The sequence below is a fragment of the Aquarana catesbeiana genome, linkage group LG03, assembly GCF_042186555.1.
Source record: "Aquarana catesbeiana isolate 2022-GZ linkage group LG03, ASM4218655v1, whole genome shotgun sequence".
NCBI lineage: Eukaryota > Metazoa > Chordata > Amphibia > Anura > Ranidae > Aquarana > Aquarana catesbeiana.
Window position 1 is genome coordinate 74331375 of NC_133326.1, and position 23970 is coordinate 74355344.

At 41.5% G+C, this 23970-nt stretch overlaps 1 protein-coding gene across 8 annotated transcripts in view; it reads left to right on the plus strand.

The window, feature by feature from the left end:
• Positions 1-23970, plus strand: part of DMXL2 (Dmx like 2) — a 304172-nt gene that overhangs the window by 42412 nt on the left and 237790 nt on the right. For 7 of the 8 annotated variants that reach the window (XM_073618681.1, XM_073618685.1, XM_073618686.1 and 4 more), the window contains exons 2-5: positions 68-193; positions 1509-1583; positions 21148-21226; positions 21758-21911. In XM_073618681.1, the coding sequence (XP_073474782.1) occupies positions 68-193; positions 1509-1583; positions 21148-21226; positions 21758-21911 (434 nt within the window). The remainder of the gene's footprint in view (positions 1-67; positions 194-1508; positions 1584-21147; positions 21227-21757; positions 21912-23970) is intronic. The other variant, XM_073618683.1, reaches the window with a different exon arrangement.

Genomic DNA, 23970 nt, shown 5'->3' on the forward strand with positions numbered 1-23970 from the left:
CGCAACTAGTCTGTAGTTAGTATGTGTCAGTCTACTGGCTTATCTAAACTATCTAATTTCTTTTCAGGCATATGGATCAGGCTGTGATATTGTCATACTAGCAAGTGATTTTGAGTGTGTTCAGATAATTCCCGGTGCTAAACATGGAAATATCCAGGTTAGCTGTGTGGAATGTTCTCAGCAACAAGGCCGGGTAAGACCTTTATATTTTCTCTAATATGATTTTTTTTTTTAAACCAACTTGTGTGACCTAAGCCTTTTTTTTTTGCAGAACTAGAATCCACTAAAGATTTGTTTGGAAAAAAATTTTGTTGGATATTTATATATTTTTGCTGTACCTGTTACTTTGTATGCTGTACATGATGAAGTTAGACTTGATCATATAATCGGTTCTCATTCATTAATTAACAAACAAAAAAAAAAATGGCTGCAATCTTAAAGCCATCTTTAAAGGAGAAGTAAGGTCCAAGCTTTTTTAGCCATACTTCTCCAATGGATCACAGGAGTGCAGTTTGTTCTACATTCCTGTGACCCGTTTTCAGCCGAAGTGGCTAAAGCCCTCTTTCGGCTGAAGTAACTTAGCCGGTCCAGGCTTGGGAAAGATCCCAACCATATGGTTAAGATCCACCCAGATGCCTGGACTGGCACCTGGCACAGCTTGATTGCCCAGAGCCTGAGCCACCCCTCCACAATCCAGCACTCTAGTGAGCGCTGGAGAGGAGAGCAGAGAGTCGGTTACTGACCATCACGGCTCTCTGATCAGTGCGGAGGGGGAGAACTGAGCAATCATCGGTGTTTGATCACTCAGTTCTCAATGCAGAGTCGGCGGGGGACAGATGCAGCATCAGATCGAATAGTTGAGTATAACAAATGACAGCTTGGGGGGGGGGGGGGGGGCTAAGCATAAACAAAGCGAGAGGTGCCTTCAAGGTGACATCATTGACCAGATATAGACATGACTGTATTTGCTCAATGACATAATGGGGATTCCCAACCAGCAAATGAATAGTGCTGGATGATGTCACTGGTTGCAGGTGTGGCACGCTGATTCTTTGACAGTGCATGAAGAAAGCTGTGATTATACAGTAGCAAGAAAAAAAATCAAAACAAGTATGATGTTTGGCTCCAGACATGTGAATGGATGCTCAAACCAGCAAAGTTCGGTCCAAACCAGTGTTCAGACCAAATCAGGAGCTCATCCTTAGTAGCCACTTATACAAAATGCCTACAAGAAGTAATTCCGGCTACAGGAGGCAATCCAGCCTTTGATGTCAAGTGTGTACTTTTCCACAGTACACTCTTAAATTTATTGATGTTTTTGTAAAGAGGCTGAAAAAGCTCATTTTTCTTGTGTTCTTATTCAAGAATATTACCTTTATCCATAGGCACTGTTTGAATAAAGATCTAATGTTTGCCTGTTCAAATATGTTGACATAGTCAACAATTTCCATAGAGTGTACTTATATGACCTGTATGTTGGTGAATTATATTTTTTGTTTTACTTTCAGATTGCTGCATCATATGGGAACACCGTTTGCATTTTTGAACCTCTTGGTACAGTTAACTCTCATAAACGAAACAGTGTAAGTAATAATAATTTGCATAAATACTATGTATATACAGTGTGTGTGTGTGTGTGTATGTATGTGTATATATATATATATATATATATATATATATATATATATATATATAATATTTTAGGGATGCACCGAATGGGTTTTATGGTGCTGAAACCGATACCGAAAATTAAAAATACCCTAGGCTGAAAACTGATACCGAAAGTGACTGCGGACATGGTACAGGAGATGGTCAGATACTGCGGACATGGTACAGGAGATCAATGCAGCCTCACCAGTGCCAGTCATGCAGCCTGCCTGTGCCTCACCAGTGCATATAAACATAAAACACACACGAGCGGACACACACACATAAACATACACACATATAAACATACACACATGCACACAAATATAACACACACACATAAAAATACACACACGCACACACATAAATGCGCACACATATAAAACACACATGCACACAAATAAACACACACACACACCCACACACACACATACAAACAGCCTTTTTAAAAATTGGCAGCTGCAGCTCTGTACCTTCAATCTCCATGCCGGGTACTGCACTGTAGGGGGAGGCAGAGAGCACAGCACACACTGCCAGACACCTCTTCCTTGCTTTCACTTTCGGAGTAAACAGGGTGACCGAGCTCCTGCACAGCCGATTTACACATCGGCTGAGGATCCATATGCAGCCAACGCTCGGGGATAGGGGGACGTTACATGGAGACCCCACGGGCTGCCTGCAGCATGGGCGAGGAGGGAGGGGAGGAGGAGAGAGTAAGGACGGGCGCCCCAGAACGACACCCCCGTGGGGGCGCCGCCAAGCAGGCCCCGCCCCATTTTTAGCGCCGTTATCGGTGTGAATTCTCTTTCAGCCAAAATTTCGGTGCATCCCATATATATATATATATATATATATATATATATATATATATATATATATATATATATATATATATATATATATATATATATATATTTATTTATATTCCCACATTGATAGGTCCACTACTGCTGCAGTGTCTAACTAAGCGCCGTTATCGGTGTGAATTCTTTTTCAGCCAAAATTTCGGTGCATCCCATATATATATATATATATATATATATATATATATTCCCACATTGATAGGTCCACTACTGCCGCAGTGTCTAACTAAGGATCTGATAGAGGTCCTGTGTCTGGGAGAGGAAGACCAGGAGGCGTAACACAAAGATCGACCCTGGGAAATGACCTGTATTTGCATAATTGAGCATTCTCAAGAGAGACTGAAGCTGCTTCTTAATACGCCCCCGTATACGGGTGAAGTCTTGGAGAACTGACCTGATGGGGGACAGCTTGTCAAGGGGGAGGCTGGCCTGCATGGAGTTGTTAGATCGAAAGAGGTTAATGTAGACCTCGGGCCTGGATTGTTTGAGTTTTAGAGACTGCAAGCTGAAGGACGTAATGGGTCTAAAAGCAAGTCAGGTGGTGTCTATATAGTACCTGGCTGCCAGTGCCACTAAAGGTGAATTCGCTAGGCCGTAGAAAACCGTAAAGGGCCAGGTAGATGGCCGCTTGGATGACTAGACTGAGGAACGTGCAAGGATTTTTGACATGTCCCTAAAGATGGCAGTTGTGCTGGACAAGAGTTTTCCGTTGGCTATGGGCTGATACTTCTGGATGCCACGTAGAAGGGATCTTACTGTATGGGCCGTAAACACAGACGGCTCTCCGGGGTCCTGTAAGGACATTAAATGCTGGACACTGACTAGGTATAGCCTGATAGTGTTACGAGAAGAAGCCAGCTGCGTGTGGCAGTACGATACCTGGTGCCGGACGGAAGCTGAACTCAACTGTCCTAAGGGAGAAATGACGGATAGGAAATGGTGAGTGGCTCGAATGAAAATGCCACTGGAGACAAGTGGCCAATTAAGTGCCACTGAAAATGATGTGTGGCTGTTTGTGTGTCACTGGGAATGTGCTTGCAACGATTGCAAGAAGTTATGCTAAGTTGCGTGCCTTGCAACGATTGCAAGAGTTGGGCTTAAAGGTGTGCTTGCAACGATTGCAAGAGAGTTTATGTCACTGGAGATGTGTTTATAGTGACTGTGAGAAGTTCGTATTACTGCATGTGCTTGCGAAGACTGCAAGAGTTGTGCTTGAATGTGTGTTTGCAACGATTGCAAGGAGTTATGAGTTATGTGTGAATTGAAATGAGTGAAATGTTTTAAAAATGTTTTAAAAACTTGTAATTGCTTGCTAGGCTTTGACTCGGTTAAATTGATGATAGGCAACTCCTATCCTCATATTGATTAGTGGTTCCAAATTAATAATAACTACTGCAGTAGGGAACAGACACAAAAGATACGCTCAGCATCTTTCCAAATAACTGTTCTGCTTTATTATGACGCAATTGAAGGTTTTTATGCACATGATTAGGTATCACATTAATATTACAATTGTACGTTCATGGTAACAAGGGGCGTTACATAGGCAGGCTTATTCTAATCAGGACTCAAAAGAATGTAAACATTTACTGAAAATATTATTAGTGCCGTGTGCACAGTGAGGGCAGAGTGCAATACATACAAAATACAATACAATTATATACAGAACTTACAAATTTCCATTACAGTCTCCCCTCTTTTGATCAATATTTTGATCACTAACCATACCTGCTATCACCTTTAACCTGGAACCTCCACACGTTTAGATGGAGGTAGTCCTGGCCAAAGAGGCAAAAAAACTCCATTGTGGAGAAAATAATAGCTGAGCAACTTTTTCATTACAAAATTACTTTTCATTGTGAAAAACAAATGATTGATAAGACATATTTACAGAGTACTGGCTGTACACTCCTGTGGCCAGAATGGCCTTGTAGCTTAATTGTGAGCATGCTGACTTATCAGCATATGTAAACACAGACAATTCTACATAAAATGGAAGACGTACAAAAGACAAAATATGACTTCAACATGGCTAAACTACTTTTCAAATATATATATCCCTTACAAATAAAGTAATTGAATCAAAAAAGTACCCTAGACTGTGATCACAAGAGGGAAACAAATCAAACACAGAGATTTCTTTAATTTAGTCATTTTTTCAGTGTCTGGTGTGGATCCAGGTGACTTTTCCTTCAAGTTTTGCAAAAACTGTACATGAAATAGATGCTGTATTGAGTCTCCAAACATTTCCTTATATATAAATGTCTCTTAACAATCCACAAGTCACCTGGCTTTAGTTTTAGATCCTTCCAAACTTTTAGGATCTGGAATTGGGGAGAAAACACATAAATGAGTTTGTCAAAAAACCTTAAAAGATCAGCAACGTTCTCTGTGAGATCCGAATGGAGGACTGCAGCTGCTGAGACAAAATATAAGCAAGTGAGTAACACACTCCCAAACCAAATCCCATAGATAGAGAGTCCAATACCCCCCTTAGGGGCTTCATAAAATATAAGAAAACATTCAGGCAAAAGTTTTCTAGTTTCTTACTCTACTTTGTCCGCTATATTGTAGACAGTAAGGGGTGTAAAAACAAAACCTCAAAACTTCTAGTAAGGACTCTCCTATAAAAAATGATTTCCTCTGTTACTCTCTGTACTTTCTGGCACTCTGTACTTACAAACTACTTCTGATAACACTTTTTACTGTGGCCTTTGCAGTAGAATTTGCCACTGGACATCCAAAAAACATGTCCATACAGACAAAATGCATACTCGTAAGATCCTGACTTGGGCATCTGGATATATCTTTTTTGTAATCTCTGGGAGGGATGTTCAGCTTTTGGTAACACCTTTGGTAACAGGTAAAACAAGAAGTGGTATGTTAGTAAAACAACTGTGGAGAACCCTGGCTCTATCCCACGCTCATTTACTAAGGCAGCCATAACTGCTTGTGACTGATGACACGGTCCATGTGTCGAGCTGGAGTGAAAAGAGTGGCTGGCAGACATAAATGATCACCTTTTCCAAAGTCCTGTTTCATAATAAGTTGCCCCCTGTGGACCACTTGTTCTTCTCGTTCTGGGGTCCTTAAAGTTGAATTATTAATCCCAGCTATACTGGGCCAGAACTAGGGTGGAATCTGTGAGTTGCACAGACCCATCAAGTGTCCGGGGCTGTAAATGCAGCATCCTTAGTCACCTGGTCTGCTTCCATGTGTGAAAGTTATTATGGCTACCTCAGCAAGAAGCTGGAAGGCTGAAAACAGCCAATCAAATTAACTTGGCATGCTTTATTGGTTTACCTGCCGAAGTAAAAACAAACTTCTGGCCCTTCAAATGAAACCAAAAGCTCTCTATATCTCGACTATCTATATAAATATACACTCTTTTTATAGCTCACAGGCACATGCTAAAACATGGAGCTCTGCTTCTTGAGCTGAGGAAAAAGGATCCAATGACTTTGAATACGGAGTATCCTTCTGGGTGATGAACTGCATACTCAAATCTACAAAAAATGTAATATCTGGGTCTTCAGGGAGTGTGTCCTGCACTGGGCTCACAGCAACTGATTCCCACATCAATTTAACACACATGTCTTCCTTTGTCTCCAGCCTCCTCTAATAGAGGCAATAAGGTGGCTGGATTCAAATGTACGCATTTTTCATTGTTAGATTTGTACATAAACTCATATTTTAAACCTTTCATTAGACAAACATTTAGTTATCTGTATATTTGCTGCGCAGAATGTCGGACCATTGACCAAAATAATATCTAACTTTGTCTAATAGCACCTTTGCATAAAAGCTACAGCTCTGATATATCGGGGTGAACCCTTCATTACTGGGTCCAGCTTGCATAAATATATTACAATGGCTTGTTTTCTATCATGCTATTTGTGTAAGAACTCCAGTTTCATGTTTCAAAAGACAACTTCTTCCTGGCAATATTATAATAAATGATAATAATACCCTGCGGTCATGGAGAGATGCCCATAAATCCAAAATATTCTTCTTCTTATACCACTGTACTTACAAGAAAAAGGGGCACATCATTTCACAATCCACATATTCTGCTTTGGATTTCAAAAATAAAAATAAATAAAACAAAAGGACCAATCTGTATGATGGACCAGAAAGCATCAAAAACTATAAAACAACTGGCTGCAGGTGGTATCTATCCTAACAGGGTGTGTGGACTTGATGTGATGGGTCTGTTATATTTAAATTTTATTTATTATTACTCTTACATCATGGACTGCACATCAAGTTATCATCAAAAACCTTACAATATCATTTTTGTAGAAGAACTTCTTATGTATTCCATCCATCTTGGCTTTGTTAAATATTATGGCAGCTTTATTCCAAATAACAACCTCATCTTAATCTTGTTTTTCTCTCAATAAGGGCTTATTGTATAAATGTAAAATTACAAAATTGTTATCTTAATCTAAACTAATCTCATTCATTACAAATTTCCCCATTAACCTGGACTTCATTTCCAACCAAAGGTTGTTTAAACCAGTTTCAATATATCTATACTATTAATAAAATTGTTAAACTCATATTAGAAATTAATACTCATTATTACTTAATTTTTCTTAATTTCCCTTTTTAAAATGCACTGTTTCCACTATCAAAGGATATTCAATTTGTGTAATACACGGTTAAATGTAACCTTCATTTTATCATGTTTGGAAAACAGATTCAAAATAATTGTGATCACATTGTTTACCATTAGATTCCTTAACCCGGCACATGTTTTGTCTAAAAAACTGGAATTGGCATGGTGTCCTTCCAGCTTATCACTGACCTCTCATCTCAGCCACATTCGTTCATGAGAGCACAAAGGAGGGGGTCACATCTGCGTACATGACACACACAAGCAATAGAACTAAAGCTCCCAGCATTCGCACACACATACACCAATATCTCTCTAAAATCGCTTACATTTTTCCCATTTGTACACAACACATGCATATCATTCTCTCAATTTCTTTTAACTCTCATTAATATTTCCCTGCCTAAATTCTGCTTTCCTTATTTTGTTTATATCTAGCTTCTATGATCAAAGGGGGAGCCAGAGTGCTCATCCCATCTTCCCTCTCTGACAACATATAAAGTATTCTGTTTTAACTCTCATTTCTCTGTTTCTGATTTTACTAGTTGTAGTACCTGACCCCAAATTCATCCCACAACTTAACATGAAAATGTCCCTTTCTGTCTAGTGTTATTGTCACCCTTGATCCATCCTGCTCACATAGATAGCTGTTTCTCTAGCTGTTTACTCTGCATGATTCTTAGTCCCTATGGACCTTTGGTAACCCAGTTACCCATTGTTGATCCCTGTCCACTCTAACCATTAATCTAGGGGCTCAGTATAGGCGGAACCGCACCTTTGGTTCATATATAGCGCTCCTCTAGCGCTGGGCATTTTTGAGGGTCTCTTACCCTTCATTCTCTTACTTAATTCAATGCCCATAATGACTGGCCAGTCTTCTCTCTTCTATACTTGTGCCTATACCCTCTTGCCTCTAAACTACTTTATCTAGCAGATGTACTACATATACCTGTGAACAGCACTATTCTTCCCTTTCTTATCTATAACACTCCAATGGACAATAGACAGGGACAACATAACATATAACCACCAATCAATACAGTTCGATTAAGGGGAGTAAAATAGGTACCCTTTGTCCCAAAAATGCCTTACCGATCAAGGAAGTCTGATAACTCAAATGTAAGCAAAAGGCTTACCTCAGCCGGCTGATTATCAGAAATTCCCGGATCGTCTCAAGTCACCTGGAATCCCCTCCTAAGGCAAAGCTCGCCATGCTGACTCGGTTAAATTGATGATAGGCAACTCCTATCCTCATATTGATTAGTGGTTCCAAATTAATAATAACTACTGCAGTAGGGAACAGACACAAAAGATACGCTCAGCATCTTTCCAAATAACTGTTCTGCTTTATTATGATGCAATTGAAGGTTTTTATGCACATGATTATGTAGGTATCACATTAATATTACAATTGTACGTTCATGGTAACAAGGGGCGTTACATAGGCAGGCTTATTCTAATCAGGACTCAAAAGAATGTAAACATTTACTGAAAATATTATTAGTGCCGTGTGCACAGTGAGGGCAGTGTGCAATACATACAAAATACAATACAATTATATACAGAACTTACAAATTTCCATTACAGCTTCATAGACCATTTATTTATACACCCCTAATGAGCATGATCCAATCCAGTACACCACTAGCATTGCTGTTAGCCAAAGTATAATTGGAATTTGACCTATATGTTAGATTTCAACCAGATGACCCCACCATTGAGCTTCACCCCCCACTTGATCAAACATAGTTGCATGAAATTTAGGGTTAATGTTTCCTATTGGGTTTAGGGGGCTATGGTTAGGGTTTTCCCCTTGAAGAACAAGTTCAGGGTTATGGTAAGGGTTATGGTTTCCCGTTAGGGTTTCCAGTTCGGGTTAATGTTTCATGTTTACGGTTTTCGCCTTGAAGAACAAGTTAGGGTTATGGTAAGTGTTATGGTTTCCCATTAGGGTTAGGGTTTCTGGTTAGGGTTTCCCATTAGGGTTAGGGAGCTATGGTTAGGGTTTTCCCCTTGGAGAACAAGTTTAGGGTTATGGTAAGCATTATGGTTTCCCGTTAGGGTTTCCCATTAGGGTTAGGGGGTTATGGTTAGGGTTTTCCCCTTGAACAACAAGTTTAGGGTTATGGTAAGTGTGTTATGATTTCCCGTTAGGGTTTCTGGTTAGGGTTAGGGTTTCCCATTAGGGTTAGGGGGTTATGGTTAGGGTTAGGGTTTTCCCCTTGAACAACAAGTTTAGGGTTGTGGTAAGTGTGTTATGATTTCCCGTTAGGGTTTCTGGTTAGGGTTTCCCATTAGGGTTAGGGGGTTATGGTTAGGGTTTTCCCCTTGAACAAGTTTAGGGTTATGGTAAGTGTGTTATGATTTCCCGTTAGGGTTTCTGGTTAGGGTTTCCCATTATGGTTAGGGGGTTAGGGTTTTCCCCTAGAAGAACAAGTTAGAGTTAGGGTTTCGGATTAGGGTTGGGGTTTCTTGTTAGGGGTTATGGTTAGGGTTTTTCCCTTGAAGAACAAGTTAGGGCTTCCCATTAGGGTTAGGGGGTTATGGTTAGGGTTATTGTTTTCCCCTTGAAGAACAAGTTAGGGTTAGGGTTTCCGGTTAGGGTTAATTAAAAATATTTTAAAAATTGCAATTAAAATTTGCATAAAAAAGACAAAATAAATTTAAAAAAGTGAAATTATACATACAGCTTTAAAAAAAAATAAACAAAAAATATACTAATCAATTGCAATTTAAAAATTAAATATATTAAAAAATTTGCATTTTTTCCTCACATATGCTCATTATGGGATCCATAGTAAAAGCACCGAAATTGAGGTAGAAACAAGTACACTGCTGCTCTCTCAGCTGCTGCTACTCACTCTGGTCTCACAGAATGGCTTAAAATAGTTCAATAATACTGTTTTTTGGGCTTTGGGAGGGTCCTATGATGTTATCTTAAATAAACGCTCCTAGACGCAAATGCGGCAAAATGGGCATTTTTAACCACTTAAGGACCGCCTCACGCCGATTTACATCGGCAAGGCGGCACGGGCAGGCAGAATCACGTACATATACGTGATCTGCCTCCCGCGGGTGGGGGGTCCGATCGGACACCCCCCCCCCCCGGTGCCTGAGGTGGTCCTCTTTTGTCCCCTGGCGATAGGAGGTGAGGGGGAGGCCATGTATTCGTGCCCCCCCCCCCTCGCGATCGCCGCCGGCCAATCAGAACATTCCTTTGCTAAACAGCAGCAAAGGAAATTATGTCATCTCGGCTCGGTATTTTCCGTTCCGGCGCCGAGGAGAGAAAACATCAATGTGAGGGCACAACACACACACACACAGTAGAACATGCCAGGCACACAAAACACCCCCGATCGCCCCCCGATCACCCCCCAATCACACCCCCCCCCCCCCGTCACACTGACACCAAGCAGTTTTTTTTTTCTGATTACTGCATGGTGTCAGTTTGTGACAGTTACTGTGTTAGGGCAGTTAGTATTAGCCCCCTGTAGGTCTAGGGTACCCCCTAACCCCCCCTAATAAAGTTTTAACCCCTTGATCACCCCCTGTCGCCAGTGTCGCTAAGCGATCATTTTTCTGATCGCTGTATTAGTGTCACTGGTGACGCTAGTTAGGGACGTAAATATTTAGGTTCGCCGTCAGCGTTTTATAGCGACAGGGACCCCCATATACTACCTAATAAATGTTTGAACCCTTGATTGCCCCCTAGTTAATCCTTTCACCACTGATCACCGTATAAGTGTTACGGGTGACGCTGGTTAGTTCGTTTATATTTTATAGTGTCAGGGCACCCGCCGTTTATTACTAGGGGTGCAACGGATCAAAAAAATCACGGTTCGGATCGTTCCTCGGATCAGAGTCACGGATCGGATCATTTTCGGATCATTTTCGGATCAACAAAAAAAATATATATCCACATCTCCCCCACTGTAATATATCCACATGTTCCCCACTGTAATATATCCACATCTCCCCCCACTGTAATATATCCACATGTCCCCCCCACTGTAATACATCCACATGTCCCCCCCACTGTAATACATCCACATGTCCCCCCCACTGTAATACATCCACATGTCCCCCCCACTGTAATACATCCACATGTCCCCCCCACTGTAATACATCCACATGTCCCCCCACTGTAATACATCCACATGTCCCCCCACTGTAATACATCCACATGTCCCCCCACTGTAATACATCCACATGTCCCCCCACTGTAATACATCCACATGTCCCCCCACTGTAATACATCCACATGTCCCCCCACTGTAATACATCCACACGCCCCCCCCCCCACTGTAATACAGCCACACGCCCCCCCCTCCACTGTAATACAGCCACACGCCCCCCCCCTCCACTGTAATACAGCCACACGCCCCCCCTCCACTGTAATAAAGCCACACGCCCCCCCTCCACTGTAATAAAGCCACACGCCCCCCCTCCACTGTAATAAAGCCACACGCCCCCCCTCCACTGTAATAAAGCCACACGCCCCCCCTCCACTGTACTAAAGCCACATGCCCCCCCTCCACTGTAATACAGCCACACGCCCCCCCCGCACTGTATACATTACAGTGCTGTTAGTCTGACCTGTTAAGAGAAGCCGGCGCCGCCAAGCCAGCCGCCGGACCCACGAGTTGAGGGCGGGGTGATGACGTCAGCACGCAGCTGAGCGCCGCCGGGTGTACCAAGATGGCCGCGGCTCCGGAGCTAGGCCGAAGCCGCGGCCTTTCCTAAAACCCGAGGCCGCGGAGCGCTCCGCGGATCGCGGGTGTACCGATCCGAACAGCCTGGCCCGTTCGGATCACGGATTGGTGACGATCCGTTGCACCCCTATTTATTACCGAATAAAGGTTTAGCCCCCTGATCGCCCGGCGGTGATATGCGTCGCCCCAGGCAGCGTCAGATTAGCGCCAGTACCGCTAACACCCACGCAAGCCTCCCTTAGTGGTATAGTATCTGTACGGATCAATATCTGATCCGATCAGATCTGTACTAGCGTCCCCAGCAGTTTAGGGTTCCCAAAAACGCAGTGTTAGCGGGATCAGCCCAGATACCTGCTAGCACCTGCGTTTTGCCCCTCCGCCCGGCCCAGCCCAGCCCACCCAAGTGCAGTATCGATCGATCACTGACAATTACAAATCACTAAACGCATAACTGCAGCATTCGCAGAGTCAGGCCTGATCCCTGCGATCGCTAACAGTTTTTTTGGTAGCATTTTGGTGAACTGGCAAGCACCAGCCCCAGGCAGCGTCAGGCTAGCACCAGTACCGCTAACACACACGCACCGTACACCTCCCTTAGTGGTATAGTATCTGAACGGATCAATATCTGATCTGATCAGATCTATACTAGCGTCCCCAGCAGTTTAGGGTTCCCAAAAACGCAGTGTTAGCGGAATAAGCCCAGATACCTGCTAGCACCTGCATTTTGCCCCTCCGCCCGGCCCAGCCCAGCCCACCCAAGTGCAGTATCGATCGATCACTGTCATTTACAAAACACTAAACGCATAACTGCAGCATTCGCAGAGTCAGGCCTGATCCCTGCGATCGCTAACAGTTTATTTGGTAGCGTTTTGGTGAACTGGTAAGCACCAGCGGCCTTGTACACCCCGGTCGTAGTCAAACCAGCACTGCAGTGGCGAGTCCCATAAGTGCAGTTCAAGCTGGTGAGGTGGCAAGCACAAGTAGTGTCCTGCTGCCACCAAGAAGAAGACAAACACAGGCCCATCGTACCCATAATGCCCTTCCTGCTGCATTCGCCAATCCTAATTGGGAACCCACCACTTCTGCAGCGCCCGTACTTCCCCCATTCACATCCCCAACCAAATGCAGTCGGCTGCATGAGAGGCATTTTCTTTATGTCCTCCCGAGTACCCCTACCCAGCGAACCCCCCCAAAAAAGATGTCGTGTCTGCAGCAAGCGCGGATATAGGCGTGACACCCGCTATTATTGTCCCTCCTGTCCTGACAATCCTGGTCTTTGCATTGGTGAATGTTTTGAGCGCTACCATGCACTAGTTGAGTATTAGCGTAGGGTACAGCATTGCACAGACTAGGCACACTTTCACAGGGTCTCCCAAGATGCCATCGCATTTTGAGAGACCCGAACCTGGAACCGGTTACAGTTATAAAAGTTAGTTACAAAAAAAGTGTAAAAAAAAAAAAAAAAAAAAAAATATATATATATATATATATATATATATATATATATATATATATATATATATATATATATATATATATATATATATATATATATATATATAATAAAAAAAAATAGTTGTCGTTTCATTGTTCTCTCTCTCTATTGTTCTGCTCTTTTCTATTCTATTCTATTCTGCAATGTTTTATTGTTATTATGTTTTATCACGTTTGCTTTTCAGGTATGCAATTTTTTATACTTTACCGTTTACTGTGTTTTATTGTTAACCATTTTTTTGTCTTGAGGTACGCCATTCACGACTTTGAGTGGTTATACCAGAATGATGCCTGCAGGTTTAGGTATCATCTTGGTATCATTCTTTTCAGCCAGCGGTCGGCTTTCATGTAAAAGCAATCCTAGCGGCTAATTAGCCTCTAGACTGCTTTTCCAAGCAGTGGGAAGGAATGCCCCCCCCCCCAGCATCACCTTCATCCGTGTTTTTCTCTGGCTCTCCTGTCTCAACAGGGAACCTGAGAATGCAGCCGGTGATTCAGCCAGCTGACCGTAGAGCTGATCAGAGACCAGAGTGGCTCCAAACATCTCTATGGCCTAAGAAACCGGAAGCTAGGAGCATTTCATGACTTAGATTTCGCCAAATGTAAACAGCGCCATTGGAAAATTGGGAAAGCATTTTATCACACCGATCTTGGTGTGGTCAGATGCTTTGAGGGCAGAGGAGAGATCTAGGGTCTAATAGACCCCAATTTTTTCAAAAAATAGTACCTGTCACTACCTATTGCTATCATGGGGGATATTTACATTCCCTGAGATAACAATAAAAATGATTTAAAAAAAAAAAAATGAAAGGAACAGTTTAAAAATAAGATAAAAAAGCAAAAAAATAATAAAGAAAAAAAAAAAGCACCCCTGTCCCCCCCTGCTCTCGCGCAAAGGCGAACGCAAGCGTCGGTCTGGCGTCAAATGTAAACAGCAATTGCACCATGCATGTTGAGGTATCACTGCGAACTTCAGATCGAGGGCAGTAATTTTAGCAGTAGACCTCCTCTGTAAATCTAAAGTGGTAACCTGTAAAGGCTTTTAAAGGCTTTTAAAAATGTATTTAGTTTGTCGCCACTGCACGTTTGTGCGCAATTTTAAAGCATGTCATGTTTGGTATCCATGTACTCGGCCTAAGATCATCTTTTTTATTTCATCAAACATTTGGGCAATATAGTGTTTTTTAGTGCATTAAAATTTAAAAAAGTGTGTTTTTTCCCCAAAAAATGCGTTTGAAAAATCGCTGCGCAAATACTGTGTGAAAAAAAAAAAAAATGAAACACCCACCATTTTAATCTGTAGGGCATTTGCTTTAAAAAAAATATATACTGTTTGGGGGTTCAAAGTAATTTTCTTGCAAAAAAAAAAAAAAATTTTCATGTAAACAAAAAGTGTCAGAAAGGGCTTTGTCTTCAAGTGGTTAGAAGAGTGGGTGATGTGTGACATAAGCTTCTAAATGTTGTGCATAAAATGCCAGGACAGTTCAAAACCCCCCCAAATGACCCCATTTTGGAAAGTAGACACCCCAAGCTATTTGCTGAGAGTCATGTCGAGTCCATGGAATATTTTATATTGTGACACAAGTTGCGGGAAAGAGACAAAATTTTTTTTTTTTTTGCAAAGTTGTCACTAAATGATATATTGCTCAAACATGCCATGGGAATATGTGAAATTACACCCCAAAATACATTCTGTTGCTTCTCCTGGGTATGGGGATACCACATGTGTGAGACTTTTTGGGAGCCTAGCCGCGTACGGGACCCCGAAAACCAAACACTGCCTTCAGGCTTTCTAAGGGCGTAAATTTTTGATTTCACTCTTCACTGCCTATCACAGTTTCGGAGGCCATGGAATGCCCAGGTGGCACAAAACCCCCCAAATGACCCCATTTTGGAAAGTAGACACCCCAAGATATTTGCTGAGAGGTATAGTGAGTATTTTACAGACCTCAATTTTTGTCACAAAGTTTTGAAAATTGAAAAAAGGAAAAAAAAAAGTTTTTTCTTGCCTTTCTTCATTTTCAAAAACAAATGAGAGCTGCAAAATACTCACCATGCCTCTCAGCAAATAGCTTGGGGTGTCTACTTTCCAAAATGGGGTCATTTGGGGGGAGTTTGTGCCACCTGGGCATTCCATGGCCTCCGAAACTGTGATAGGCAGTGAAGAGTGAAATCAACAATTTACACCCTTAGAAATCCTGAAGGCGGTGATTGGTTTTCGGGGCCCCGTACGCAGCTAGGCTCCCAAAAAGTCCCACACATGTGGTATCCCCATACTCAGAAGAAGCAGCTAAATGTATTTTGGGGTGCAATTCCACATATTCCCATGGCCTGTGTGAGCAATATATCATTTAGTGACAACTTTGTGCAAAAAAAAAAAAAAAATTTTCACTTTCCCGCAACTTGTGTCAAAATATAAAATATTCCATGGACTCAACATGCCTCTCAGCAAATAGCTTGGGGTGTCTACTTTCCAAAATGGGGTCATTTGGGGGGTTTTGTGCCATCTGGGCATTTTATGGCCTTCAAAACTGTGATAGGTAGTGAGGAGTGAAATCAAAAATTTACGCCCTTAGAAATCCTGAAGGCGATGATTGGTTTTCGGGGCCCTGTACGCGGCTAGGCTCCCAAAAAGTCCCACACATGTGGTATCCCTGTACTCAGGAGAAGCAGCTGAATGTATTTTGGGGTGCAATTCCACATATGCCCATGGCCTGTGTGAGCAATATATCATTTAGTGACAACTTTTTGTAATTTTTTTTTTCTTTTTGTCATTATTCAGTCACTTGGTACAAAAAAAATTTATATTCAATGGGCTCAACATGCCTCTCAGCAATTTCCTTGGGGTGTCTACTTTCCAAAATGGGGTCATTTGTGGGGGTTTTGTACTGCCCTGCCATTTTAGCACCTCAAGAAATGACATAGGCAGTCATAAACTAAAAGCTGTGTAAATTCCAGAAAATGTACCCTAGCTTGTAGACGCTATAACTTTTGCGCAAACCAATAAATATACACTTATTGACATATTTTTTTACCAAAGACATGTGGCTGAATACATTTTGGCCTAAATGTATGACTAAAATTGAGTTTATTGGATTTTTTTTATAACAAAAAGTAGAAAATATCATTTTTTTTTCCAAATTTTCGGTCTTTTTCCGTTTATAGCGCAAAAAATAAAAACCGCAGAGGTGATCAAATACCATCAAAAGAAAGCTCTATTTGTGGGAAGAAAAGGATGCAAATTTCGTTTGGGTACAGCATTGCATGACCGCGCAATTAGTAGTTAAAGCGACGCAGTGCCAAATTGGAAAAAGTCCTCTGGTCCTTAGGCAGCATAATGGTTCGGGGCTGAAGTGGTTAAATGCCTGCTTGAAGCTGTCAAAAAATTTGTTCAGAGGAGGCTGCCTCAGCGTCCCGTGTACATTAAGCCTTAGTCCTAACAGATACCCTATGTCTTCCAGATTGCAATAGCATTAGAGGATAACCTCTAGAGCTACATGTACACTAGCCTACCGTGGTCATGGGAAAACGTGCCAAAAACAGTGTTTTGCCAGGATTTGCGTTTTCTCACGGCAGATGTCAAGTCGTTCCTATCCTGAACGCGATTCTTCTGTGTTCAGGAGAGGTTGGTTTAACTTCTCCTAAACGTTGCAGCTCCTAAACTCTTCTACAAGCCTAAGTGTACATGGACACACAGGCTTTTATGGCGTTGAGTTTAGGAGCTTTGGCAAAAAAAATGCCAAAAGCTCCTAAACTCAAGTTTAGGAGCTGCCGGTGTACATGAAGCCTAACTTTTACCTTCTGCATCACTAATAGACATCATTACTAACGGATCACTAAATATTCATCTTACAATGGTGAGTAAAAACCTGAATGTAGCAGCGTCAAATTACTACCCTTAGCTACAAGCAGAGAAACCATTTGTCCAATATGTTGCTAATGGAGCACACAAGAGACCCCTGCCTGCCACAATGGTCTCCCTGGATAGGGACAAGGGATCATTGTGAATTTTGGACAAGGCATAGATCACAGGTGCTATAGGAAATTTCTCAATCAAATATGTTACTGTGTATTTGTCTATCAGATATTCTTTAAATGGCAACATTATAACCTTTTCAAGTATTTAGTCACCTGAAAGGAAGTTTACATATTAAGTGCAGAGTGCTAATTAATTATAAACAATTCATCAATAATCCTCCAATAATGACGATAAAATTAACAGTAAATCAAATATTCCATCAAAGCAAAGTCCATGTGTCTTTTGTAGTACGACGCCAATCCATACACCAGTGACAAACTTTTATATAAATCACCTGATGAGTGTGAGTAAAGTGCCTACTCACTGGACATAACCTCTTTTTAGCTTAAAAGAAGGTCAAATCAGACTGTTTAAGTGGGTCAATAATCCTGCTGGTATACCACTGAAGATGCATTTGAAACCTTTTTGTTTCTCCACCACGATAGCCCATTAAAAAAATAGATAAAAACTGGACCATATCGTAACACAGTTTATTTAAAAATATATAAAACAAATGCCAAAAGTGGCTTCTTACATTTTTGGGTGCCTTTTTCCGGCACTGAGGATTGCAGCATGAAATGGCAGACAGAATGGTCTGCAGCCGCCCAGCCTCCCCTTGGTGATTGGCGTGCGTTCCACCGCCATGGTGATGTGAAACTGGAAGTGGCCGGAAGTGACGTGACCGCGATGCGCCTCGACGCACGTTTTCTCTTACAACATCACCAGGAAGCGTCCCGGTCACTGAGCAGATGACATAATATACCCCCAAGGTGAGAAGCGATTGGCGGAGTATATTCATCCCTGCCTCCCTTGTCTCCCAATGGGGAAACCACAATGCTGATGTTAATGGGTGACTACAACCACGAATTCAATAAAACCAGATTACCAATATTCTCTCTGGTGATTCATATTGAAATCCTGCAGCGCCCGCAAAGTCCCCCTCCTCAAGAAGGCACATGTACAGACCCATCTGAAGATTGCCAATGAACATCTAAATATTCAGAGAAGGATTAGGAGAAAGTGCTGTGGTCAGGTGAGACCAAAATTTAGCTCTTTGGCATTAACTCAACTCGCCATGTTTTCGAGGAAGAAAAATGCTGACTATGACCCTAAGAACACCATCCCTACAGTCAAGCATGGAGGTGGACTTTGCTGCATTGAGGGGCCAGTGGATGGGGTCATGTATTGTAAAATCTTGGATGAGAACCTTCTTCCCTCAGCCAGAACACTGAAGATGGGTTATGAATGGGTCTTCCAGCATGACAATGACCCAAAACATACTGCCAGAGCAACAAAGTGTGGCTCAACAAGAAGCACATTAAGGTCATGGAGTAGCCTAGCCAGTCTCCAGACCTTAATCCTACAGAAAATTTATGGAGGGAGCTGAAACTTTGAGTTGCCAAGCGACAGCCAAGAAACATTAAGGATTTAGAGAAGATCTGTAAAGAAGAGTGGACCACAGCATACTAAGATGGAAATACAATGTACTGTATTATTTCTCAATAAACGACTTAAATTTAAAAAAAAAAAAAAAAAAAAAAAAAAAAAGGAAGGCTCCTGCAGTATGTAGTTGATGAGAGATCTAAAGAAAGTGGTACAATCAGATTGTATAGTGTATGGTCACCTTGAGGTATCCAAGAAATTACCGTAATCAAATTTTCTTTAGTGCTTATCTTTTGCTGCTATTCTAATTTTCTTATGTTTGATTATTTGCCTGCTTTCTATCCTGAAAGTTGTTTGTTTTTTTCTTTAATATATGTCTTAAATCAATAAAAAAAAAAAAGAGAGTGGACCAAAATCCCTCCTGAGATGTGCAAACCTGGTCAACAACTACAAGAAATGTCTTACCTCTGTGCTTGCCAACAAGGGTTTCTCCACCAAATGCTAAGGCGTGTTTTGCTTGGGGATCAAATACTTATTTTACTCACTGAACAGCAACTCGATTTATGACATTTGTATCATGTTTTTTTTCTGGATTTTTGGTTGATATTCTGTGTCTCTCATTTAAAATACTCCTATGATAAAAATTATAGACCCTTCATTTCGTTGTGTGTGTGTGTATCTGTCTCTCTCATCTGTATGTATGTAATGTATGTATGGTTTTTATTTTATTATCATTTTTAACCACTTTAAAACCAGGCCTATTCTCACACTTTTATTGTTCACAAGTAAAAATCAGCATTTTTTTTTTTTTTTTGCTAGAAAATTACTTACCGTATATACTCGAGTATAAGCCGAGTTTTTCAGCACATTTTTTTTGTGCTGAAATGCCCCCCTCAGCTTATACTCGAGTCAAGCACTTTTCTGGTGCAAAGAATTACATTTTCCTAACCGAATTTGGGGCCCCCGTATCTCGGGACTACTTGGTGCTAGGAACCCCAAATTCGGTGTGCAAACCCAGGGGAACTAGCACTGCAACATATCTAAAGCTGGGGTTCCTAGCACCAAGTGGCCCCGAGATATGGGGCCCCAAATTTGCTTTGGAAAATGTCACTCTGCTGCAGAAAAGTGCTTGACACTTTCCGAACCGACTTTGGGGCCCCGTATCTCAGGGCCAATTGGTGCTAGGAACCCCAGCTTTGGATATGTTGTAGTGCTAGTTCCACTGGGTTTGCACACCACATTTGGGGTCCCTAGCACCAAGGGGCCCCAAATTCGGTCAACTGTGTCCACCTGCAGCAATGTCATTTCGGGACCCTTTGGGTCCAGAGACCCCAAATTTTGGCTGCAGCTAGGGGGGCATCTAGGAACCTTTAACTACCGAGTTTTAAGTACGGGGGACCTATGGCTGAAAATGGGCACAGTGAGGCTGCAAATGGGCATTGTTGACCCTCTTTTCCACTTACAGTAACTGGGCATATCTCACCCTAGGCTTATACTCGAGTCAATAAGTTTTCCCAGTTTTTTGTGGTAAAATTAGGTGCCTCAGCTTATACTTGAGTATATACGGTAGTAGCCACAAACATAATAGATAGATAGATAGATAGATAGATAGATAGATATAGACACACATACTGTATATGTACTTTTTCTTCGATTTTGAACCACTTGAATGCTACGTACCTTGTTCATGTACCTCACAAACTCTAATAAAGTTCTTTGTTTAAAAAAAAAAACAAAAACATAGTGCGGTTTTTATCAACTTGACCACAAAAGTGGTAATTTAGTGGTGCTAGATAGATGGCTCTAGGTTTGGTCTAGATTGGCTTAGGTTGCTGATGCATCTTCTTCCAGTTGTGCCGTGCAAAGGGTCACAAGACTAAACTATAGAAGGATCTAGATCTTTATACCAGCGTTATTTTTGTTACTTTGTTAGTACTACAGTGTACAGTATATAATACTTAGGCCCCTTTCACACTGGGGCGGTAGGGGGCGTCGGCGGTAAAACAGCGCTATTTTTAGCGCTGTTTTACCGCGGTATTCGGCCGCTAGCGGTGCGGTTTTAACCCCCCACTGGCGGCCGAAAAAGGGTTAAAACCCCTCGTATAGTATTACCGCGGTATAGGCGCTGTCCCATTGATTTCAATGGGCAGGAATGGTTTAGGAGCGGTGAATACACCACTCCTTCATTGCTCCAAAGATGCGGCTGACAGGAGATTTTTTCTTCTCCTGCCAGCGCACCGCTTCAGTGTGAAAACCCTCGGGCTTTCACACTGAACAAACAGCGGAGGCTGTTTAGGGGCGGTTTGCAGGCGGTATTTTTAGCGCAATAACACCTGCAAACCGCCCCAGTGTGAAAGGGGCCTAAATGCAATGATGTGTTCAGTGTTTTCAAAATGTTTTTTCTTTTTCCAGCAGCTTAAATATCAGTGGCTTAGGACAGGCCAGTTTTTCCTTAGCTCGGTGACTTACAACTTGGCATGGGATCCTCAAGGTAAGCAAGTTACCACTTAATGTCTTTACCTAATTTATGGCCTTGGATGCTTATGACTGAGGAATGAGGTTTTGTGTTGTGAAAACAAGCGTTCCTGTTAATAGGCCTGCACTGCCCAGCTCATGTGACAGCTCTGCTTTTCTATTATTGATATATTAGTTTCCTGCTTATAAGCACAGCCTTCTGCTATGACGTTGCACTTGGCTCTGTTTCTGTTATTCTGTTATTATGCAGCACTGTTTCTTCTGTGATTGTTTTTCAAGTTTTTGAAGAATGTGAAACTAACAGGGAATACAGTGCGTTACGTTTAATGTTCAATGTTTTTCTTTTCTGTTGTAGTAACAGTAAAAAGATGATACAACTTTTAGTCGATAGAACTCTAACATTGTAAATTTTGTTTATCAGGGCTTAAAATAAGTTTAAAAGTATAAAATGTTATATTTTTAATTACTTTTTTATTGTTTTGAAGCGAAGAAAAAAAAATGTTACAACTGTTTCCACTTTGTTCAACTAATCATGAATAATCTGCAGGTAACAGACTATTGACAGCCACTGAATACTTGAAGTTATGGGCACCCCCTTCTAGTGACATTCTAGAAGAGGAAGAGGATGATATTGACAGAAACCTTGTAGAGGATAAAGTTCAACCTGCCTTGAATGACTGGAACTGTACCTGGCAATGCAAGTAAGTTGATATGCGGTGCTGAGCATGCTGTGCTGCTTTTTACGATGTTCTAAGTTACAGAATTTCTTCTGTGACATTACATTGCAAGTATCTTCCTTCTTGTATGACGTGCTATCAGAGTTTTGCTAAAGTATTAAATCTACTTTTTTTAGACTGTAAAGTCTTGTGTATTTCCTAATCTCTAAATCTCTGGAGCAACCAGTTGTAGAAGTCACATAATTAGTTGAAACGAGTCCACCAAGGTGCAATTAAAGAGTCAAATGATTTCTAACTAAACACACCTCCTGTATTAGAGTGAAGCAGGTTGAAGACTAAGGAGCTTTCAAAACAAATTTGGGATCAAAGCGATCTTAAACCCAAAACCAAAAATGTAATATTTTGCAGCTTACCAATCATTAGATGTGGTGGATGCATTTGTTTTCACCTGGTGATCTGCCCAGTAACACACCTCCTGTATTAGTGTGCCTCCACTCTGGATGGAGGTGCACAGGGACACCTTTGGACAGCAGCATTGTTAATCTTGGGGAAGGAAAGTGTTATGCCGTGTACACACGATAGGATTTTCCGATGGAAAATGTGTGATAGGACCCTGTTGTCGTAAATTCCGACCGTGTGTAGGCTCCATCACACATTTTCCATCGGAATTTCCGACACACAAAGTTTGAGAGCTTGCTATAAAATTTTCCGACAACAAAATTAGTTGTCGGAAATTCCGATCGTGTGCACAAATCCGACGCACAAAGTGCCACGCATGCTCAGAATAAATTAAGAAACGAAAGCTATTGGCTACTGCCTCGTTTATAGTCCCGACGTACGCGTTTTACGTCACCGCGTTTAGAACGATCGGATTTTCCGACAACTTTGTGTGACCGTGTGTATGCAAGACAAGTTTGAGCCAACATCCGCCGGGAAAAAAATCCATGGATTTTGTTGTCGGAATGTCCGATCAATGTCCGACCGTGTGTACAGGGCATTAGATGTACTAGCAGATGTAGATACAGTGGCATTGAAGCCAAACTCCAGCTAATAAGAAAAAAGTAAAGTTCACAGCGCCAATGGTAGTATTTAAGACTGAAACCTGAAAATATCTGCTGTTAACCACTTAAAGACCAAGCCTCTTTTTGACACTTGTTTAAAGTTAAAATCTTCTTTTTTTTTTTTTTTTGTGCTAGAAAATTACTTCGAACCCCCAAACATATATATTTTTTTCCAGACACCCTAGAGAGTAAAATGGTGGTCGTTGCAATACTTTATGTCACATCATAATTGCGCAGCGGTCTTAGAAGCACAATTTTTTTGGAAAAAGTACACTTTTTTGACTTAAAAAATAAGACAACAGTAGTTAGCCCAATTTTTTTAATACTATGAAAGATAATGTTACGCCGAGTAAATTGATACCCAACATGTCACGCTTCAAAATTGCGCCCGCTCCTGAAATGGCGACAAACTTTGACCCTTATAAATCTCTATAGGCGACGTTTAAAAATTTCTACAGATTACATGTTTAGAGTTAGAGGAGGTCTAGTGCTATAATTATTGCTCTCGCTCTAACGATCGCAGCTATACCTCACATGTGTAGTTTGAACACACATGCGGGCTCGACTTATGTATGCGTTCGTTTCTGCGCGTGAGCTGGGCAGGATGGGGCGCTTTAATTTTTTTTTTTTTTCTTTTACTTTTTTTTTCTTTTTTTTTTTACACTGTCCTTTAAAAAAAAAAAAAAAATAATAATAATAATTTTTGGGTCACTTTTATTCTTATTACAAGGAATGTAAACATCCCTTGTAATAGAAATAAAGCATGACAGGACCTCTTAAATATGAGATCTGGGGTCAAAAAGACCTCAGATCTCACATTTACACAAAAAAAATTTTTTTCCCCCTTTAAGACCATTGGGCGGAAGTGACGTTTTATGCCTCTCCCACCCCCGATAAAAGAGATCTTGCGGCGAACCTGCCGCGGAGACCACTTTTATCTGAAAGCCAGCCTCTCGCCTTTGTTGAAAATACCAGGGTTATGGCAGCTATCTGCTGCCATACCAACGGTATTTACTGTCAAA